General features: G+C 43.3%; 1 protein-coding gene across 6 annotated transcripts in view; it reads right to left on the bottom strand.

Moving 5' to 3' along the window:
* The window catches only part of GRAMD2B (GRAM domain containing 2B), a 463,109-nt gene that overhangs the window by 109,031 nt on the left and 335,119 nt on the right, over positions 1–18,959 (bottom strand). For all 6 annotated transcript variants that reach the window (XM_086961100.1, XM_086961104.1, XM_086961099.1 and 3 more), the window contains 3 exons: positions 6,487–6,590; positions 5,315–5,410; positions 5,050–5,121 (listed from right to left, as the gene is read on the bottom strand). In XM_086961100.1, the coding sequence (XP_086817226.1) occupies positions 5,050–5,121; positions 5,315–5,410; positions 6,487–6,590 (272 nt within the window). The remainder of the gene's footprint in view (positions 1–5,049; positions 5,122–5,314; positions 5,411–6,486; positions 6,591–18,959) is intronic.

Raw genomic sequence — 18,959 nt, 5'->3', positions numbered from 1 at the left:
CCACTATGTCGGAACCCACACTTACTGCTTACTATTGAGGTAGTGGTACAAAATACAATCAAACTAAAACTACTTACTGTTGGTTCCCTCTTCCGGGATGTGCGGGCGATAACTAGGACAGACCTCACTACTCGTACTGAATTGATATATATGGACAAGTTTGTGGTAACAAGGCTTTTGGAGCACTCTGCTCATCTACTTCCACATTTCCTACTCCCCATGCGGAATTCCAACCACTCACATTACTAATAACTGACAAAGAGGGAGATCACCTTGTCACCAAATTATACTGAGCATGCTTGGTGTTAAAACCGGCTTGGGATCAAGGGGCTAGAGAACGGTGGGTCAGCCATTAACGGATAAGGAATGGGCGTGCTGCCTAGAACAAATACACAGGGTATCTCCCAACCATAGGCACAAACTCCTCCACCTCAGGTTTGTGCATAGGACATACATCACACCGTGTCAGCTGAATAAACTTGATCCTACTAGGCCACCCATCAGCCCAAAATGCCAGGCTCCTGCAACAGATTTTTCCCACATGCCCTGGGTATACCCCCGGATAATATCCTACTGGACTGATGTCTTTCAAACGATCTCAAACATTATAGCTACCTCATTTCCTTCCTCTCCCTAGTTGGCTTTACTGGGAATAGTTGGTCGTAAAATTATGTTACAGACGCTTCAGCCCCCAACCTCCCGTCCTAAGGACATCTGGCATGTCTACTGCTGCTACTTAAGGCAGACGCAACAGCCATCCCCTCACCCCTCTCCAGATTCTCCATACGCTGACAGAGAGCAAGGGCCCCCAGCCACCATTAGCCCCCAATACTATTCTGACACCCTAGAGCGGTATCTCACTCCACCCGCAACACACCAAGACGAGACAGGATTGTAAAGATATATGAAAGCACTGTGTCATACTCACCACCTAATGGAGTACGTTACTGCAATTTGAGACATATATGATCTTTTTACTTTTATTTTCGTAAATATATTTTCTTGTAAGAGAGACTGTCCCCCCGCCTTTCTGCCCCCCCTTCCTTACCCCCCCTGTGGGGACTTCATTTTAGGTTTGTTGTGTGATTTGAATGGCATTCCAATGTTGATATTATTGAGCAAATATGCTGGAACTACTATGTGGCATATGTCTAGGAATGAGTTGTAATGTTTTGTTATGGCAAATGACTGAAAATCTCAATAAGAAAAAAAAATAGCAGGGAACTAAATTGCCCTCCCTCCCCCAATTCTGCTGGGTACTAAAAGGTAGCCATAAAGGGCCTCTAAACTCGCAGAAACCTGGTGTCCCTGCGACAGCTGCACTAATATGCTCCTGCTTCCCACTGTGGCCAGGCCCCTATGTTGTGGGATGGGTAAAATAGGGGCGAGGTCTCTGCTGTAGGTCCTGCCCAACTTGGTGATGGAGTGCAGGGCTCCTGCAGTTCAAAGAACAGGGCCCCCCTGGAGTAATCGGGTTCTGCAGAAGCTTATTAATAATTAATTAATTAACTGATTCATTCTATCAGCACGCCGCGGACAACAGGAACCTGCATTCCCTGAACACTCTTTAAAACGAGCTTGGGTCCCTCTTGTGCTGCGGCCGACTGCTCCCTAGTAACTTCACAGATCCTACACATCCATCAAATGGCAGTGATAGGGAAAAATTGTCAGCATCTCATGTTGAAAAAAATGCCTCTTGCGTTTACTAACGGTAGCCTGGTCCCTCCATCGTACTTCAGTGTCTGGGACTCTTCCCTCTAGGTAAAGGAATGCGGGCAATACACTGCCACTGTCTGGGAAGCTATCCCCACCCTCATCCTGTGCCATGCAAAACTGGAGGCATCCAAGATGGATCCCACTTAGCTTTGGCAATTAATACTGTGGGACAAACTTTAAGGGTAAACATCAGAAGTCATCCGCTCCAGCATTTACTAAATCTCCTTTTCCATGCTTGAATGAGATATTTGCATTATTTAACCATATATGGCCTCTCATGGTGTTTTTATTTTATTTGTGCAGTTTGGTATAGCATTAACATGGCCAATGGGTGCTAAACCGTGCTTAATTTGCAAACAAATTAAGTGTCAGAGCCCACGTCAGGAGTCCACTTCATCCATTGCCCCAGCCAGTGCCACCAATGACAGAATCAACACAACTACTAAACATCACACTCTACAAGTGTAACAATGCAGACTATTCAAAACCTCCATAGCTATAAGAATGGCTTTGGCAGCAAGTAGTATTCAATGTTTATATATACTGAATGAATAAACAGCTGTTGTAGTGTTCACCTCTAATTTAGACAAACAATGGTACTATGTGGCAGACGGTCATAAGTACAGGTCTTAAGAATTAAGTGCCAGTGCGGAGCACCAGAAACCACTGGCTCATATTAAGCACTGGTGTTAGAGAACTTTACGAGAGAACATTGATCATTCTTTGCTCATGAAGTTTATCCTTCATTCAGTTCAGCCTACAACTCTCACTATGTCCTAATTTCTGTGTCCAGCCATTAAGTACCTCTTCCAACCCCGAGCTGATCAGCTGTCCGGGCTGAAGCAGTGACCGAGCAGCCAGCAAACTCTGTTTGTCTGATTTTAGGGTTTCTCAAGAGTACCTAATACAGGACTATCTCAGATGCAAATTTCTAGAGCTTTGCATTCTCAGAGTGCATGTTATCTCAAAAATGTACTTTATGTCCCTAAAAACCCTGCATGAAAATCTAACCAAGCCTACAGATTACTACCACTCACTTTTTCTTTAAATAACCCCCTTTTTTACTTCCATCCTCTGCAAGTCTCCTCTCTTTGAATATACTCAGTCTCATGCATGTTCCAATTAATCTGTATTGTATTTCTGGAAATTGCTACACCTTATCTCAAAGGTCATAACTTGTCCTTTAAAGTAATACCTGGTAACCTATGAATGCATTAACCCCTCGTATGCCAATGTTGCAGCACTTCTGGCTCTGAACCGATGACAAATATGCTTAATTACCACCCCATCCACCAGTCCAGCCCGAACTATGCACTTCAATCACAGAGTTTGGTGCCACCAAGGAATGAATTCCTGATGGCTCACCGCACAGCTACGGTCCCTACAGCAGTACCTTGAGTGTTAAATGCAGGACAACAAGGGGAGGTATAGCAAAGATGTGGCTTTACACAGTTCAAAATAAAAGAAAAACCTGGCAAGCGGATAATATGCAGCTTACCAAAAGGAAATATCCCCGCTGCTGTCAAAATACCAAGCATACATTCTCAGCCTCTGCTGAGCACTGGGCCCATGAAGAATAAAAACACCCTAAACCCTGTTACCGAGAATAAATATTGTCCCAAGCACAAAAATAACCGCCACATGGATCAGTAAAAAAAAAATGATCTTTTTGAATAGAATTACCACAGACACACACACACAAACACACACACTGCAACTTACTAGGAATAGTTGCTGTAAATGACACAGATAAACACAATGAAGACTCTCCCCTTGTATACTGTAAGCCATTAAAATAATAGTTTCATGTTGCCTTTTAACCACAAAGTAAGCTCTCTACATGTGACATTCAATACAAAATCAAGAGTGATCCATTGAAAACTAAGCACGTTTGCAATGCATAGCTAAAAACAGATTCTCTCCCACATGATCTCAAAAACAGTCACTTTGCTCTACAAGATTCTAGAAACATTGCAACACTTTCCTTTAATACAGCTCTCAAGAACAAACAACATCCTTGATCTTTAAAGGAATTCACAATTGGCCACATAACCGTGATATGTGCTGCAGCTTTCTCAAAACACTACCAAAGCAAGGCCCTCATCGGAACACAGTGGACATAGATCAGTGCCTTCTAACCATGCAGAATGTGGCAGCTCCGCTCGCTTGCTCAAGTCTCTCCATGCCTTTAATTTGTTCTTGGTATTTAATAGGGTGAAAATTAAATCATGCTGACTGGTCCAAATTAGTTAGCCAGTAACGCAATAGTCACTTGCAGCCTGAATAGGAACTCTGATCAGCCAAACACTACTGAATATACATTCTATGCTCTAAGGGATCCAGGTTTAGAGGCTGCTGATTCTCCGATCTGAAGATCTCATGTCAAGAACTATGTGCCTTGTTTATTTGAGAAGAATCAGATCTTTGGAAATTTAGCAACGCTACCAAGACCTAGCTGCTCCCCTCTGAAAAGGCACTTTGTAGCTGCTGGCCTATCATTCTCCTCTCCAGCACCAGGACCTAGTGAGCGAACTCATAGCGTAAATAAGTGCGCTCAATATCAATCTCTTGAGCAATCCTTCTGATGCACATGCTGGAAATAGGTCTGGCTTTCGCATCAGCCTCTTAGCTTTGTCAATGAGTGTTTTGTCATGGCTTTTGCAAACATTATCATTGTGAAAGCGGCTGTGCCCTTGTTAATATTAGAAAAACACAGTAAATTAAAGTAAAAATACTTTTGGCTCAATGGCATTCATTGACATAGTAGTCCCTGGCATTGAAAGGCACTAGCGTGTGTACTGATGTACTTTTTGTTGAAGAGCAAAATGTTGTCTCTCTTACAGCGAAGTTGACCTAGTGCTCCATGCTGTATGCCGCAGTGGGCGAAGAAAAAATGTGAATGGCACAGCAACAGACCAATGTATGAAGAGGGCTGACTGAAAGTCTCTTTAAGTAAGTATATTACAGATATAATTTAAGTATAATCACCTGGTCTTGGCTAGCGCCAGACGTAAAACCTCTGATGGTTCCTCAATGGATGAGTGGCCATTAAGTTGATAGAGGACATTTATCTATCCAATTCAATTCTGAAACTAAGGACACTATTTTAGAAATGCACAGAAACGTATGGGTTGCAAATAAAATTCGCAATTCTTGCACTCCCATTTTGCCTAGTAAAATTAGAACGTTTAGATTAGTCAAATGGATCCTCAGATAAAGCAGATAATTCATGAGTCATAAAACATGAATTTGTGATTTATGTAAGTTTGATGTCAAACAAGAACTTTGGGAAAAAAGAATCCTAGACAAATAATATTTAGTTTAAAAACTGACCTCTAAGTGGGTACAAACAGATTTCAGTAACTTGTAAGTGTTGTCTCTGGAGAGAAGAGAGACGAATATATACTGCAAAAAAGAAACAAAATGCAAATATTGTTAGCGAGAAACAGCAGAAAATGTAGAGGTCAACTCTTTGGTCTCTTTTAACACTGTTGTCACGTTTGAAGTTTGCACAACTTCCCAACAAATAAATGCAGACGAGTAGTAAGTAACATGGAAGAGATTTTCGTAGGTATTCTAGAGGTGAAATCACACTTACCCTTTCAGTGGCTGTGGATATGACCAGAGAATTTGGCACCAAGAGAGCGGTCCTAGTTTTCTTTATCATTACTACAGAAACCACGGGTATAATAATCTGAAATGTGAGCATTTAAACATGAGTTAGCTGTTTAGGATTAGGAAACAATATGGAGAGAGAACATTTTTCATGAAACCGCACACGTTGTGACAGTGTGCTGAATGTAACCCAGGAGGAGCCGATATGGCGTCTTCTCACTCACTACATGAACAGAAGATTTATTGAATTAAATGTAATGCCTGCAACACTTTCTGCACTATCAAACAAAATCCTAAAATAAAAGAAATTGCATTGCCTATGGAAGCATTCTTAAAATACATCTGAACCTTTCTGATAGAACTCTAAATAATTACATAATATGCTCTTACCTGTATTTAAAAAAAACGTACACAGTATGTTAAAGTGACAGTTTTATAGGTAGAACATACTGTTCATCTTCTTTACATACATATGTAACGACCCCTCTTAAAGGTCGGTAGTTAAAGAAATCTAACAAAGCTTTCAGATAAAGGATTTCCAATTTCAGTGTCAGACTTCTAGCATATACCACTTTGATCCAACTGAAACCTCCATAATGAAGTAATGAGGAACATTCCCATATATTTTAACTTGTTTTCCATACGAAGAACTGACAGGAATTCTTTGTAATAGCCTTTAAACAGAGCGATTTGATTATCTGAAAAACAAAGCTTGTTGTATCAGTTAACCAGTAATCTTTATATTGATTGTTTCCAGGACGTCCGCTTTCAATGAAGCCTTTTTAGGTGGCTCAGAAGTAGTCGTCTTGCTCTCAATATAGTAATATGGCAAATAAAATATAGGTGTGACATACCGACATACAAATTAAGTGAATAAATCCCCAATTCCATTCCTAATGCACTAAATGCAGTAGTTGGTCTAAACCCAGAGAAAATCTCTGTAAACGACCCTAAATATTGACAAAACGCCACCATGCTCCAGATCAAACATCCCATAATTTTTCATAAAATGTAAAGGTAAATTCCTCTTAATACAGTTTATTTTACTCAGATTGTTTCATCTTCATCTGTACTTTTGTATTGATGTTCTCCACCCCATAACCCCACAGCACTTCTTCCATAAGTATGTACTGTCAATTTTGCATGCATACTAACCTTGGTGTCTCTACCAAAGACTTTTGAATGGAATCCTATCCAATTTTCAGATATGTATAACTTCCCTTGATACAAGATCTCTTTTTGAAGTGCACAGCTGAAACCTAATTTTCAAAGATATAAATATAATCACCAAAAGAACACATTAGGATTACCATTCTACTTAAACCAAAAAACTTAAGGAGATATATACTTACCTCTCCATACGCAGTATCAATTTTTTTTGTAGCCTCATCACTACTCCCTGCTATCATGCGATCGCCTAGTCAAAAACCTTTCAACATTGGTGAGTTTTTGCCTCTGCTTTCTTTAAGATAAACCTTTACATTGTTCTCAACTTATTTGTTCACATTTCTTTGAAAAGGAGTAGCCCTTCACAATAATGCCTGTACAAAAGACAGAGTAGATCACTCACTGCCCCCAAACTCATGCCTCAGCATGCATGTCTTTGCCCCCAGAGGTAGCATAAAGACCTCTAAGCTTTATGTCCCTCTCCCACTGACATTTGTTCCTGGCTGCCTTAAACAACAGCACAAGTACCCACCTTTGAATATAACCACATTTTGCCTCTGGGAAGACAGTGAGTAGTGGCGCTATAGGAGCCCTACGGAGAATGAATGTTACCAGATATATACCTACCTGGGAGTGAAGCTGGCTTTTTATTTTTTTACTACTGGGGTCGCAGGGCTGATAACCAATTGTGGCTCCATGTACTACTAACTTTTGCATGCAGTCTTAACAGCGAGGGGAGTTGATCTAAACAGGAACTGTCAGACTTCCTTCCACATGATCCTTGTAGAAATCATTTGCATGGCTTGTACAAGTTGACAGAGTTAGGAGAAGGCTGCACTTTTTTCTTCTTCTTAAATAAGAAGTGGCATTCAGGTAATGGAAAGAAGCGAAGTAGTGACCAAGCCTCTTTTTAGGTTACGTGAATTCTTCCAAGTAGTTCACTACATAAACTGTTTAACAGCTAATTCTTCTGCTGAATGTTGCAACCCGAGATCTTCCACCCCAGCAACACAGCTTTTATCTTTTATTAATAGACTGTTGCTTCAGATAGTTGAAGACCCAACTTGAATTTTGCTAGTTAAAACAAATGGTCAGATAATACCTAACAGGTTTACACATATTCTAAAAGCACACCCTGATAGTAACAACATTGTAGGATTTGAGATGACAAAGTGCAGAAGGAGAAGTACAGATGACCAGCCTTCTACTACAATAAGCTGTGGATCTGGAATATCTATCTCAGATCAGATTACACTACCTCATTCTCCACTCCCTAAAGGAACTGAAAACACCTCCCTTCACTGTTCATACAGTTCTTAAACAAGTGATTCATCTTATCTTGCAGAATAATTAAGAATCTTCACTTCTCTTCAAATTAAGGAGCACATACTCCTTCGTTTGGACTCTTTCCCTCCACTCTGTTCAGCACTCTATTGCTTTGTATCTACAACTGTATTCTTTAAATGCACATATGCATGCATGGATGTCCAGAACCAGGTGAAAATGTGCCTCCCCACATTCTTCATGAATCCAGCGAATAGTTACAACACAGGTGTTGAAATGCAGTACTCATTCTCTATGTTAATTTATTCCTAAGGATTTAGCATTAAAAAGTCATTCACAGTATTTTTAAGACTACCAGCAAAACTTCGGATTATTTGTGGATAATAAATACGGGCCAGGGCTGTACACCAGCAAACTCAAAAAGTACTGATTTAGCATCCTTTCATGTCTTAAGATTACCCTACGACATGCTAAGTTTGCACTCTGGTGGCAACACAAGAATGATCTTAATGCTTGACAGTATTTTTTAACCAGTCTATGAATGACTATCAAATGCAATCTGCTCAGTGAAATAGCACAATCACTAGTCTTCATTCAACTAAGGTTTGTGTGGATGCCCACTTAAATGTCAGTGCGATCAACTTACAATCTAGTATACGTGCAGTCTTTTCACCCTACTACATGTATTAGCTCAGTGTGCGGCCCTACGCTCCACATGCTGGATTTTCTTTGACAAGGTTATAAATGCAGGCATTAGAACACTAGAATGTTGGGAGCTCCATTAAACACAATGAAGTGGCTCATGGCCAAAAAAGACTGGTATAAGCAATAAAAGCGTACACATGGATTTACTAGATAATCTGATTCAGCCATTGTTTTCTTGCGTATGTTGACACTATCCCCTGAAAAGCGCCAGGTCTCTGTGGTGACGCAGATCGTGCACCTTGGCTCCTAATGGGTGAAAACTAAGACGAGCCAGCTGACCTGAAACAGTAAATATATTTTCACCTATCTGAAGGTCATCCATTATTGGTTCCATGCTTTTAGACTAGGCACCTGCTAGTGCTTATTGTAAGAAATACATGTGATCCAAACTGAAAACCTGTGTACACTAGGGTATAAATTTGCATCTTACCTTCGGTCCACAGCTTGCTCCAAAAACTGTCCATAAAGGAATCTATGGCTTTTTGAACCTACGATTCACAGATTCTTTTTTCTTAAATTGGACTGGACCTCCACACAACAGTCCCAGGCACTAAAGGTTAAGACAGAGGATTCCCTGTGAAAAAAACGTGGGTGAAAGTTGTCCCAGTATCTGGCTCACCAATCGGGTCAGGCAGTTTTCAGTGTTTTCCTAATTTTTTTTAAAAGGAGCCTCATTGAGTTTACAGTCTGTATTTAGGTCCATTTGGTGTTCAAGTTAAGAACTGTTGTCTGGGTATGTGCCACAGCATAAAACCGGCTTGGGTAAGTATGGTTAGCCCCAGTAAGTTGAAGTGTGAATGAAATCCATAGTCTAAGAGTGGGAGGCTCTAGACGGTGGGGCAAGGGTTGCCTAGAACTCCAGGTCAGACCATAGTGAATGAATGCATCTGAAAGTAGTACACTAGTACAGCTGCTCCAGACCGTCTACGATCCCCATAGGGCTGGGATTGGAGGTCTTCCGATAGCAAGGGGAGATCAGTGGACAATGGAGAACAAACTTTGACATCCCTTCTAGGTAACTGACAAGAAAAAGGGCTTTCTGATCCTCCCTTTCAATCAATCAATCAATAAATATATAGAGCGCGCTACTCACCTGCGAGGGTCTCAAGGCGTTGGGGGGGGGGGGGGGGGGGGGGGGGGGGGACAGCTGCTACCGCTCGAATAGCCAGGTCTGGAGTTGTTTCCTCAAGGTGAGATGGTCCTGGGTCCGTCGTAGGTGTGCGGGGAGGGAGTTCCATGTCTTGGTGACCAGGTAAGAGAAAGATCTTCCTCCGGTGGTGGTTCTGCGAATCCGTGGTACGGTGGCGATGGCGAGGCTGGCAGAGCGGAGCTGGCGGGTGGGAGTGTAGAATGAGAGGCGGTTGTTGAGGTATTCGGGGCCATGTCGTAGAGGGCTTTGTGTGCGTGGGTGAGGAGCCTGAACGTGATCCTCTTGCTGACGGGAGCCAGTGCAGGTTTCTCAGGTGGGCAGATATGTGGCTGTGGCGAGGGATGTCGAGGATGAGTCGTCCGGAGGCGTTCTGTATGCACTGAAGTCATTTCTGAAGTTTGGCTGTGGTTCCTGCGTAAAGGGCATTCCCGTAGTCCAGTCGGCTGGTGACGAGGGCCTGGGTGACCGTCTTTCTGGTTTTGGTGGGGATCCACCGGAAGATCTTTCGGAGCATGCACAGGGTGTTGAAGCATGAGGATGAGATGGCGTTGACTTGTTTGGTCATAGTGAGGGAAGAGTCCAGGATGAATCCCAGGTTGTGTGCATGGTCCGTGGGCATCGGTGCGGCGCCCAGCGCTGTGGGCCACCAGGAGTAGTCCCAGGCGGATGGGGATTGGACGAGGATGAGGACCTCAGTCTTGTCTGCGTTCAGTTTCAGCCGACTGAGCTTCATCCATTCCGCGACGTCTTTCATTCCTTCCTTTGCTTTCTAACCAGTTGTCAGAACATCAAAACAGTATGCATTACTTTAGTCGTGAGGCCCTCTTGGACCTACTTTTATTCCCCATTTTATTTCATATTTACATGTTTTAGCAGAGTTTGTATTAGCCCTGTTATTTTTACATATTTTATTTACAGCATATTATTCTGAAAAGATGCTGTACATGCTGCTTGTTTTTAGACAGCCTTTTCTGCCACATAATCTGTACACTTCGTTCAAGGCTAATAAAAGAACAAGATACCTAGTGCTTGCATGGCCCTGTTTGAGACAGCTTCTAACATCTATACACATCATTGCACCAGAGCTGAACGTCTTACACAGTGGTTTTATTATATAAACAATGCACTGCCCCTTTACGGGTCAGAGGGGCACTACAGTCGCGACGGTCCTGGAATGAAGGTTGAATTCGACATGCAGTCCTACTGACACTGATCTTCCATCCTGCAGAGATTGATTGCCAATCCTACTTCAAACCAAGTCATCCAGGTATGGGGTCTGAGGCTAAACTAAGAAATCGGGTAGAGGGTACACCCACAATGCTCTCAGAGGAGGTGCAGTGATAGTTAGATATATCCAGAAATCAGACTGCCAAGTTTGGAATGCTTATTCTTTTCACCATGTTCATAATGCTGGTTACATTGCTTTGCTTCAGCTGCCTAATATTCACAGCTCATTCTGTCTATGCAAGATTACGATTGTTACCACAAATGTATTGGAAACTTCTGTCATGTATTTGTTTATTAACGGCATGCATGAGAAGACAACGCAAGGGGTAAGATCCATTTCCACGATTCCCTTGGGGATCAGAGTGTCCTGTTTGAGGTTGCCAAAATCCCTTGCCACCCAAGGAAGGTTATGGATTCGGGTGAGGCACTGTGAGCTAGCTAAGAATTGGGACAACAGTCTCTGATGGTATAGATGGACTCAGTTCCTGCATTCTGACATCCTGTTGTCCTAATACGCAGTTCTACCTTTTCTAGTGGGAACCATAAAACACCTGTGGTCAGAGTAGGAGAGGTTTTATCATGGGGTCCATCAAATTAGATGGACATAAGAGCGAGGTACATTTATAGTTCCTTACATGGAGCCATTCTAAACATTTATGTCTTGAATACTGATTTCATGTAATTAATATTGAATCCAGATTTAAATGATGTTCTATACTTCTAAAATGGAAGCCGAAATGGTGAGTGTTAAGTGTATATTTCCGTAATCAATATTGCATCCACATAGTGACAATCACATTCAAAATGATAACTAGAATGTGGTGGCCATCTTTCAATTGTCCTTGCCAATGGGCGTTTGTCTGCGCGCATCTTGCTGAGCTAGGTCGGTTGACTCCATGTCATGCAGAGGCGCAGAAGACACACCAGATGTGGAATTGTAAAGTGATCAATGGATACTGGGAAGGAGACGGGGGTGTAGCGACAGGATAATTTGCCCTATTTGGATTAGTGATGACTAGTAGTCCACTGCCATCTCAGTATATTGCTATGAGCCCTTTATTTCAGCCAATTTGTAGGGTTTGCCTATTGACCTTGGCATGATTCTGTGCCTTCTTTGCCTCTTTTCGGGCCTAGAGGCCTAAACTAGAGAGCAGCCATCTTTGTCTTGCCTCTGCTGACTGAGGCGCTTGCAGGGTAAAGGTAATGTTTATAGTTAAGCCTGTTGTGCGCTAGAGAAAAGCCAGCGGAGACTGGTTCTTATCGAAGAAATGTGTTTGTCTCTTGGGGTCTAGACGTAACATGCAGATGGCCACTGCGGTTGCGCGGAGAACCTTGGAGCTGGCACAAGAATTCTGTGGGAGGTAGTTTCTGTTGGAAATTTCCATGAGTAGAGAGCACTCTATATTATTGAAGTGCAGAGAGGCAGAGTTGTCAGATGGATCTTCGAGTGGTAGAAGTCAGATGGTTTTTGGAGCTGAAGAGAACAGTCAGTTGGTCTTTGGAGTTGGAACTGTCAGCTTGAGCTGCCAGTCTGTCAAAATATATTGAAGCAGTAGCCAGTCAGATGGAAGAGTTGGAGCTGCCAGTTGGAGCTTTTGGAGCAGTTGAACGAGTGGAGTTAGCATGTTGGTGATGGTGCAGGAGAGAGAGAGTCCTGATTCCACCTCAGAGAGAGAAACAGACAGCAGATGTTGGTCCGTTGGTGGTGGTGCCATGGTGACGGAGAGAGTCCTAATTCCACCAGAGAGGGACAGAGAGTTGGACCCTTCTTAATAGGGTGAGGTGTTCTTAAAATGTTTCTATTATATCTGTTCACAATTAATCACTTCTCTTTCAGCTATCTATGTGTATGCCATGAGGATTCACTTTACTTTTCAGTTCATTATATAAATGTATGTGTTGATGATTGAATTCTATCATTGCGCTATATAGAGCATTAGTCATTTAGATCCTTGTCGTTGTAATAAAGAGACCCCAGTCAAATTCTGTTTGTTTATTGTCTCTGAGAGAGAGTAAAGGGTTCCTTTTTAACCAGATGGTGATGTATAGAGGGCTGGGAGACACCCCCACTTGCGGGTAACTGTTGATAACTAGGTACACTACTCAGGATCAAGGATGGTTGCAAGACAGAATATATAATTGGCCCTTAGTTTCTGTGGAGGAAGGTCGGGCCCCTTTGTGCTGACAGAGAGATGGGTGATTCCTCTCTGGTGAAGGGAAATCGGCTCCTAAGCAGGAATGCCCAAATTGTTGATAGAGCTACCCCACATGGCATAGACAGTCGTGAGACTATAAAGATATCGTCGGGTGACGTAAAACATAAGATAAAGATAAAGATAAGATAAAGATAAAGTCGGGGGACTATAAAGATAAAGTCTTACGGGACTATAAATATAGCGTAAAGTGAGGTAACTATAGGATAAGATATGGAATCCATTAGATGTTAGTGGTATCTTTGATTGTACAGGCTTGTAAATAGCTTCTTTTCACTTTCTCAAGTGAGTATTCTAGATATCTTGTAAATAGTGGCCTGAGAAGAGTGTTGTACGTGACGACTGGGTTAGCCACGGTTGGTGAGCTGCCTGTCCTAAAAATCCGGTCGTTACAGGGGGTAATGATTTCTGGGATGGCAATGGAAGGGCCTGAGGAGCTATGAGCCAGATCGAAGAAAAATAAACCCAAGTAATTTTATTTATAGGCCTGGCAATGGTAATAGAAAATATTCACATGGCATTGGTGAGGCGATCCGACTAGGCTCCAAATGCAAGACTTTGGATACACAATGCTTTATAGTCACAAGAGCTTGAAGGGGATTTCTTCCACAACAAAAAACAAAGGGGTGTAGGTAAAATTGTGGAAATGTGGGATGAATTGTTGTAAATATTTGAAGAAAATATGGTAGATTAAGGCTAGAATAGGGGTTGAGGATAGCAACTGGAAATAAAGTTCTGCCTGAAAATGCAAAGTTATGAATCTCACAGATGGCATCATGAAGGGATTGAGTGAATGAGGAATCAAGATGTGTCCAGCATAAGAATGAATGTTAAATGGAGAATGACTGGATATGAAATACAACAGGAAATCAACAAGTGAATACCGCATGTGTGGAACCACCAGTTCACCAGCTCGGGGTTGAAGAGTTACGTTTGATGACTTTATTACATTATTTTTTCTCTTCCTTTAGGGAGATGGAGAGCATGTGTAGAATTAGTTATGTAACAGTGAAATAGAGTAAGATACCCAGTTATGTGTATGACATTTTTTTAAATGTGTTAAAAAGCAAAAAAAAAAAAACCAATGTCCTCTGCACCTGCTTAGGACTGCTTACGGGCACCAAACCATTACACGTTACAATGCTTATAAAGGGAGGGCTTGATTAGAGAACGAAGATCAAAGAAACAGCCTGCTTATTATAGTTCGGCTCCTGATGCTGTGGAAGCAGGGCTTCCTCAGTCTTTGCGTGTTGTCACTGCTGCAGCCTATCTTACTCAAGTATGGCGTAGCATTATATTTAGTTTACTTTTTATTGTGGCTGTCCCTCAAGCACTATTGCTGACTGCAAGAACAGCAATTGTCTATGTTTAGATTGTCAAAGTATGAAATATTGTTACTCTCTGCCTCTCACATCACAATGATTCAAAGACCGGTGTTAAATCCAGCTTCCCTTTTCCTTACTGTCCTCGAGGGGGGAACAACGCAATTGTTTACTCACCACTGCCTACGTAACCAAAGCCACCGTTGATCTCACTGCTGCACAATTACCGAACTATGATCCTGTATTTTAAGTTGATGGTTCAGGTCTCCAAAACGATAAGGGATCCCTGGCTGCTGGTTAGCTATCAAGTTGTTGAGCAGATTTTTACCACGTTTACACACTGTTTAAGTAGCTGGTTTAGTAGCCCGTACCGCTGCTTGCATTTTAGCCACTCAGAAAACTTGAACTGTTTTCGGTGATTTTATGGTGAGGTATCCTCAACTAAGCCAGAAATCCAATCAAAAAATGGGTTTTGCATTAAAGGTTTGCTTGATGCTCTTCAACTGCCTCTAAAGGTTGCTATTGTCAAATTTGTTGCTCAGCAATCTACTCTGGATTAAGCATCTAAATAGGAGCTGCTTCTGCTGACTGATCTACTAAGAAGGGTTGCTTTGTCTCAGATTCTGAGGTAACATGGTACGTGTCTTAGATTACTCAACCCATCATGCCCACTTTGAGAGACTTTGCTGAATGACCAGATGGACACCAAGCAATGAAAATGAGAACCTAGATTAGGCATGAATACCAAAAAAACTCTATGGCGAGGGGGGAGGGGCACCCTGAAGTAGCGTCCATTGTTACTCCGAAATTTAGCCTGACTATTCCATGGTCTTATACAGGTTAGCCAAAAAGGAATGATTCATGCTGGTGGCACTCATTGTTTCGCACCTGATTTCCCCTCCATTTCTCAGATGTAATGTCACGCTTGTGTTGTATGCTGGGCTTACAATGTTGGTAAATGTGTTAAAGCTATCTCAACTGCTTACCCTGCTTCAGAGAGGCCATGGAGGAGGTATCCATATTGATTATACAAAGATGCCCTGATTTTGTTCCTTTGTTAATGTATTGCATCTCTGTTCCCTGGATGGATCAAAGCTTGACCCTCTACCCTTTTCTGTCTACAGTTTTTCATGATGACTTGACAAGATTTCATTGTGCCGAACATTCTGAATTTTCAGGGAACGTCGAGCTGCAAAATGGCACACTGAAAGTTAGGCGTCTATGATATGTAGTGAAATGGGTCTTTAGTGGCCTAATGCATTACCATTGGCAATCTTGTCAAATTGAGCCACACCTAGCCCAAAGACTAAATGAACAAGTTTCTTACTTTCAGTAATGATCTTTCTGATGGATACTCCATTTAACATGATATTCTTCACCTTGTAAATAACCAACTTGTAAAGCACCAAAATGGATCCGGAGAATTTTCTCAGCAATTCTCTTGCACGTCTTTGTGGCTCCGCATCACGTCTGGCCCATACTGGATGCAGCGTTCGGGTCTCTACATGGCTGCACACAGAAATCAGTTTCATTCTTATATCTGTCCACACTGTGAGATTTGGAGACTTCAATAACCATACAGAGCCAGTGTGAAAAGCTCTAGATTGGAATCTTATCACTATGGACTAGAGGAGACCATTCCACAGAACAGGAGGTAGGTGAATCGTTGAGGAATCTGCAGCTAGAGAATCCACCAGAAAGATCCTTACTGAAGGCAAGTAACTTATTCTTCTGATAGATACTTCTAACTGCATATTCATCACCCAGTGAATAGATAACAAAGCAGTACCTCCCCAACTGGTGGGAATGTGGAAGACTCAGATTAGGAAATGCTGTACGTCAAAATGCTGGACATGGTTATCGAGCAGTAGTGCTTTGTGAATGTGTGAACTGACGTACATGTAGCAGCCTGGGAGAGCTCCAAGTTGGGCACACCATGGTCCTGGTAGCAGCGTTTCATATGGTAGAAGGAGCACGTAGCCCTTCTGAAGTCTGTTTCTTGGCTAGTCCATAACAGATCTTGATATACAAGACAACCCATCTGCACATGGTTATTTTTTTAACAGCTTTCCCCAGTTTCTCCCCAGAGAACCCTACAAAGAGCTGGCCGTCCACTTGATGCTCTTTGTTGCGATCAAAGTAAAAGTTTAGGTCCTTCTTTGGTTCAATGCAATGGAATCTTACTTCCTCGTTGGAGAAACAGTTTGGCAGGGTGTTAGTCTGATGTTGAAAGGCGTGACAACCTTAGGGAGAAATGCTGCTTTAGTCCTAAGGACTTGCTTACCAGGGAAGTAGGTGGTGTGTAGCTGCAGAACAGGTAGTGAAGATTATTTGAAGCCTGGCTCCGCCAGAGGCCCTACCAACCCACGATAATTGACTGTTAACTCCAGGTGGAGTAAGGGTGAGGTCTGCCACCAATCCAATTGGGGTCTAACAGTCTTTTGGAGTCTCCCCAACTCCTGGTTATAATCTGGTAGGTTTCCTTGTTGCAAAACCCACTGAAACTTCAAACCCACTGCAGAGCCTGCATGTGAAACCTGGCGAGGTCCACAAGGAAGATGCCACCAAGCCTCAGATCTGCTGTCCTTGAGACCCAGGTCAAAGGTTAAAACAGTGGGATCATAGCTAGAATGTCTTAGACCTGCTGAGACAGAGGGAAGGCACGGAGAAGCATTGTGTGCAGAATGGTTCGAATGAAAGGGAGTGTGACCCGGTATCCACACCTGACTCCGGGTATCGGCATCCTACCAGGTTTCACCGCCACTCAAACACAGACCCGGAAGCGGCCATAGCGGTCCAAACTTCACCCCTCTGCCCTCTCATATTCCAGGAATCAATCCCCTTCGAGGATGAACCGGAAAGACACCCGGTCGACCCCGGAAGTCCCTCCCTTCACCAAGACCTGAAAGCTGGAAGCGCCGAACACCAGAGGGAGAACGCCGTCAGGGGAGGGAACTTGTGGCAGGAGGCTCGAACTGAAATGGAACCAGAGGCGGAGACGGGAGAAGAAGAAGACAAGTGGAGCGAGGATTGGTGGCGTCCACAGGAGGTGGCTGGGGAGCGGCTGCAACTCACTGGAGAGTTGCGGCGGAGCCGGTGAGTACTCACCCACTGAGAGTAGACACTGAAGCACAGTGGGTGCACTGTAAATATAAAATTGTCACCAACAGTTCACGCCTGTGCACTATAAAGTATTGTTTATCACACCCTTGGAGTGTCACTACCCTTTCCCTCCTACTTCGGCACTTTCCTTTGTCCCTACCGCGACCCCTCACAACCATTCCTTCCTGCCGTGGACCATCCTTTTCTCCCATTCTTCTGACCCCTCCTGCTATCCAATACCCTACCCTCCTCACAATCGCTTTAAAGCCCCCTCACCTCTCGGGTTTCGGTAAGCGGTGCTCCATATTCATAGTCCGCTAGGACTAACGGCTCCCTCTTCTTTTCCCATACGCCCTCTGAGGACTACCCAAGGGACGACGCCATGGAGACGAAGACCCCCCAACCCTCGATATCCAGACCCTTCACCGGACGAAGACCCGGACACCTATCTTGTGGAGCCATATTCTTTGTGTTCTTTTCTTTATCTGTCTGTTGACTATATTAACAGCAATAAAACATCAAAACCATTGCGCACCTAATACATCCTCCACGCCTGTTTTTCCGGCCCGCCCTACCCCCACGTTCACCGGGAGCCTCTGCAAAGTAGTCAGGTGTGACTTTAGAATGTTGATGGAAAGACCCAACAACATCAACAGGTCGGCAGTCGTCTATAGATGTTTGAATCAAGCCCGCCTTTAGCAGTCAGTCGTCGAGGTACAGGAAGACTGGTATTCCCAACTCCATAGATGTGCAATGATCATCATCACTTTCAAGAACACCCGAGGTGCAATGTTAAGGCCGAAGGGGAGTTCAGAGAACTGAAAGTGCTCGCGGACTACCTGAAACCACAGGTAACGTCCGTGGGACTCTAAAACAAGGACGCTGAAGAAGACATCCTGCAGATCAAATACAACTATCCAATCTTCTGGGTCCAGGGCAGACAAAACTTAGGTCAGGGGATCGCATTCTGAACTTCTCCTTCAAGAAATAAAGTTCAGAGGGTAAAGATCAAGGAAAGGGTGGAGGCCTCCATCCTTTTTCAGCACCAGAAAGTAACTGGAATAGCAACCAGTCCCAATTTCTGATGGCAGTAACCTCTCCATGGCTCCCTTGGGTGAAAGATCTTGAACTTCTTCTCCGAGTATAAACAAATGGTTCTCTAAGAGGGGTTGTGGTGTAGGAGGCTTGTCCTGGGTGGGGTATGTAGGTAAGAAAGGGAAGGGAGTAACCATTCTGGACAATTTGGAGCACTGCAGGTTGAGCGTGGTGCTCCTCCAGGGAAAGGCGCTGTAATCTCCTTTTGGCCGATCGGAGGAGAGATTAAAGCGGTTTTGCAGCATCTGTGGAGTGAGGTGCTGGGATGTGGATAGCTCACTGCCTGGGGCATGGACACTGACGGATGGATCCCCGGCATCTTTATCGAAAGGCTTGGGGGCCCTATTGACATTTAGGGATTGA

The sequence above is a fragment of the Lissotriton vulgaris genome, chromosome 3_1, assembly GCF_964263255.1.
Source record: "Lissotriton vulgaris chromosome 3_1, aLisVul1.2, whole genome shotgun sequence".
Lineage (NCBI taxonomy): Eukaryota > Metazoa > Chordata > Amphibia > Caudata > Salamandridae > Lissotriton > Lissotriton vulgaris.
Note: the sequence above shows the minus strand (reverse complement) of the source record. Positions and strands in the feature narration are given on the sequence as shown.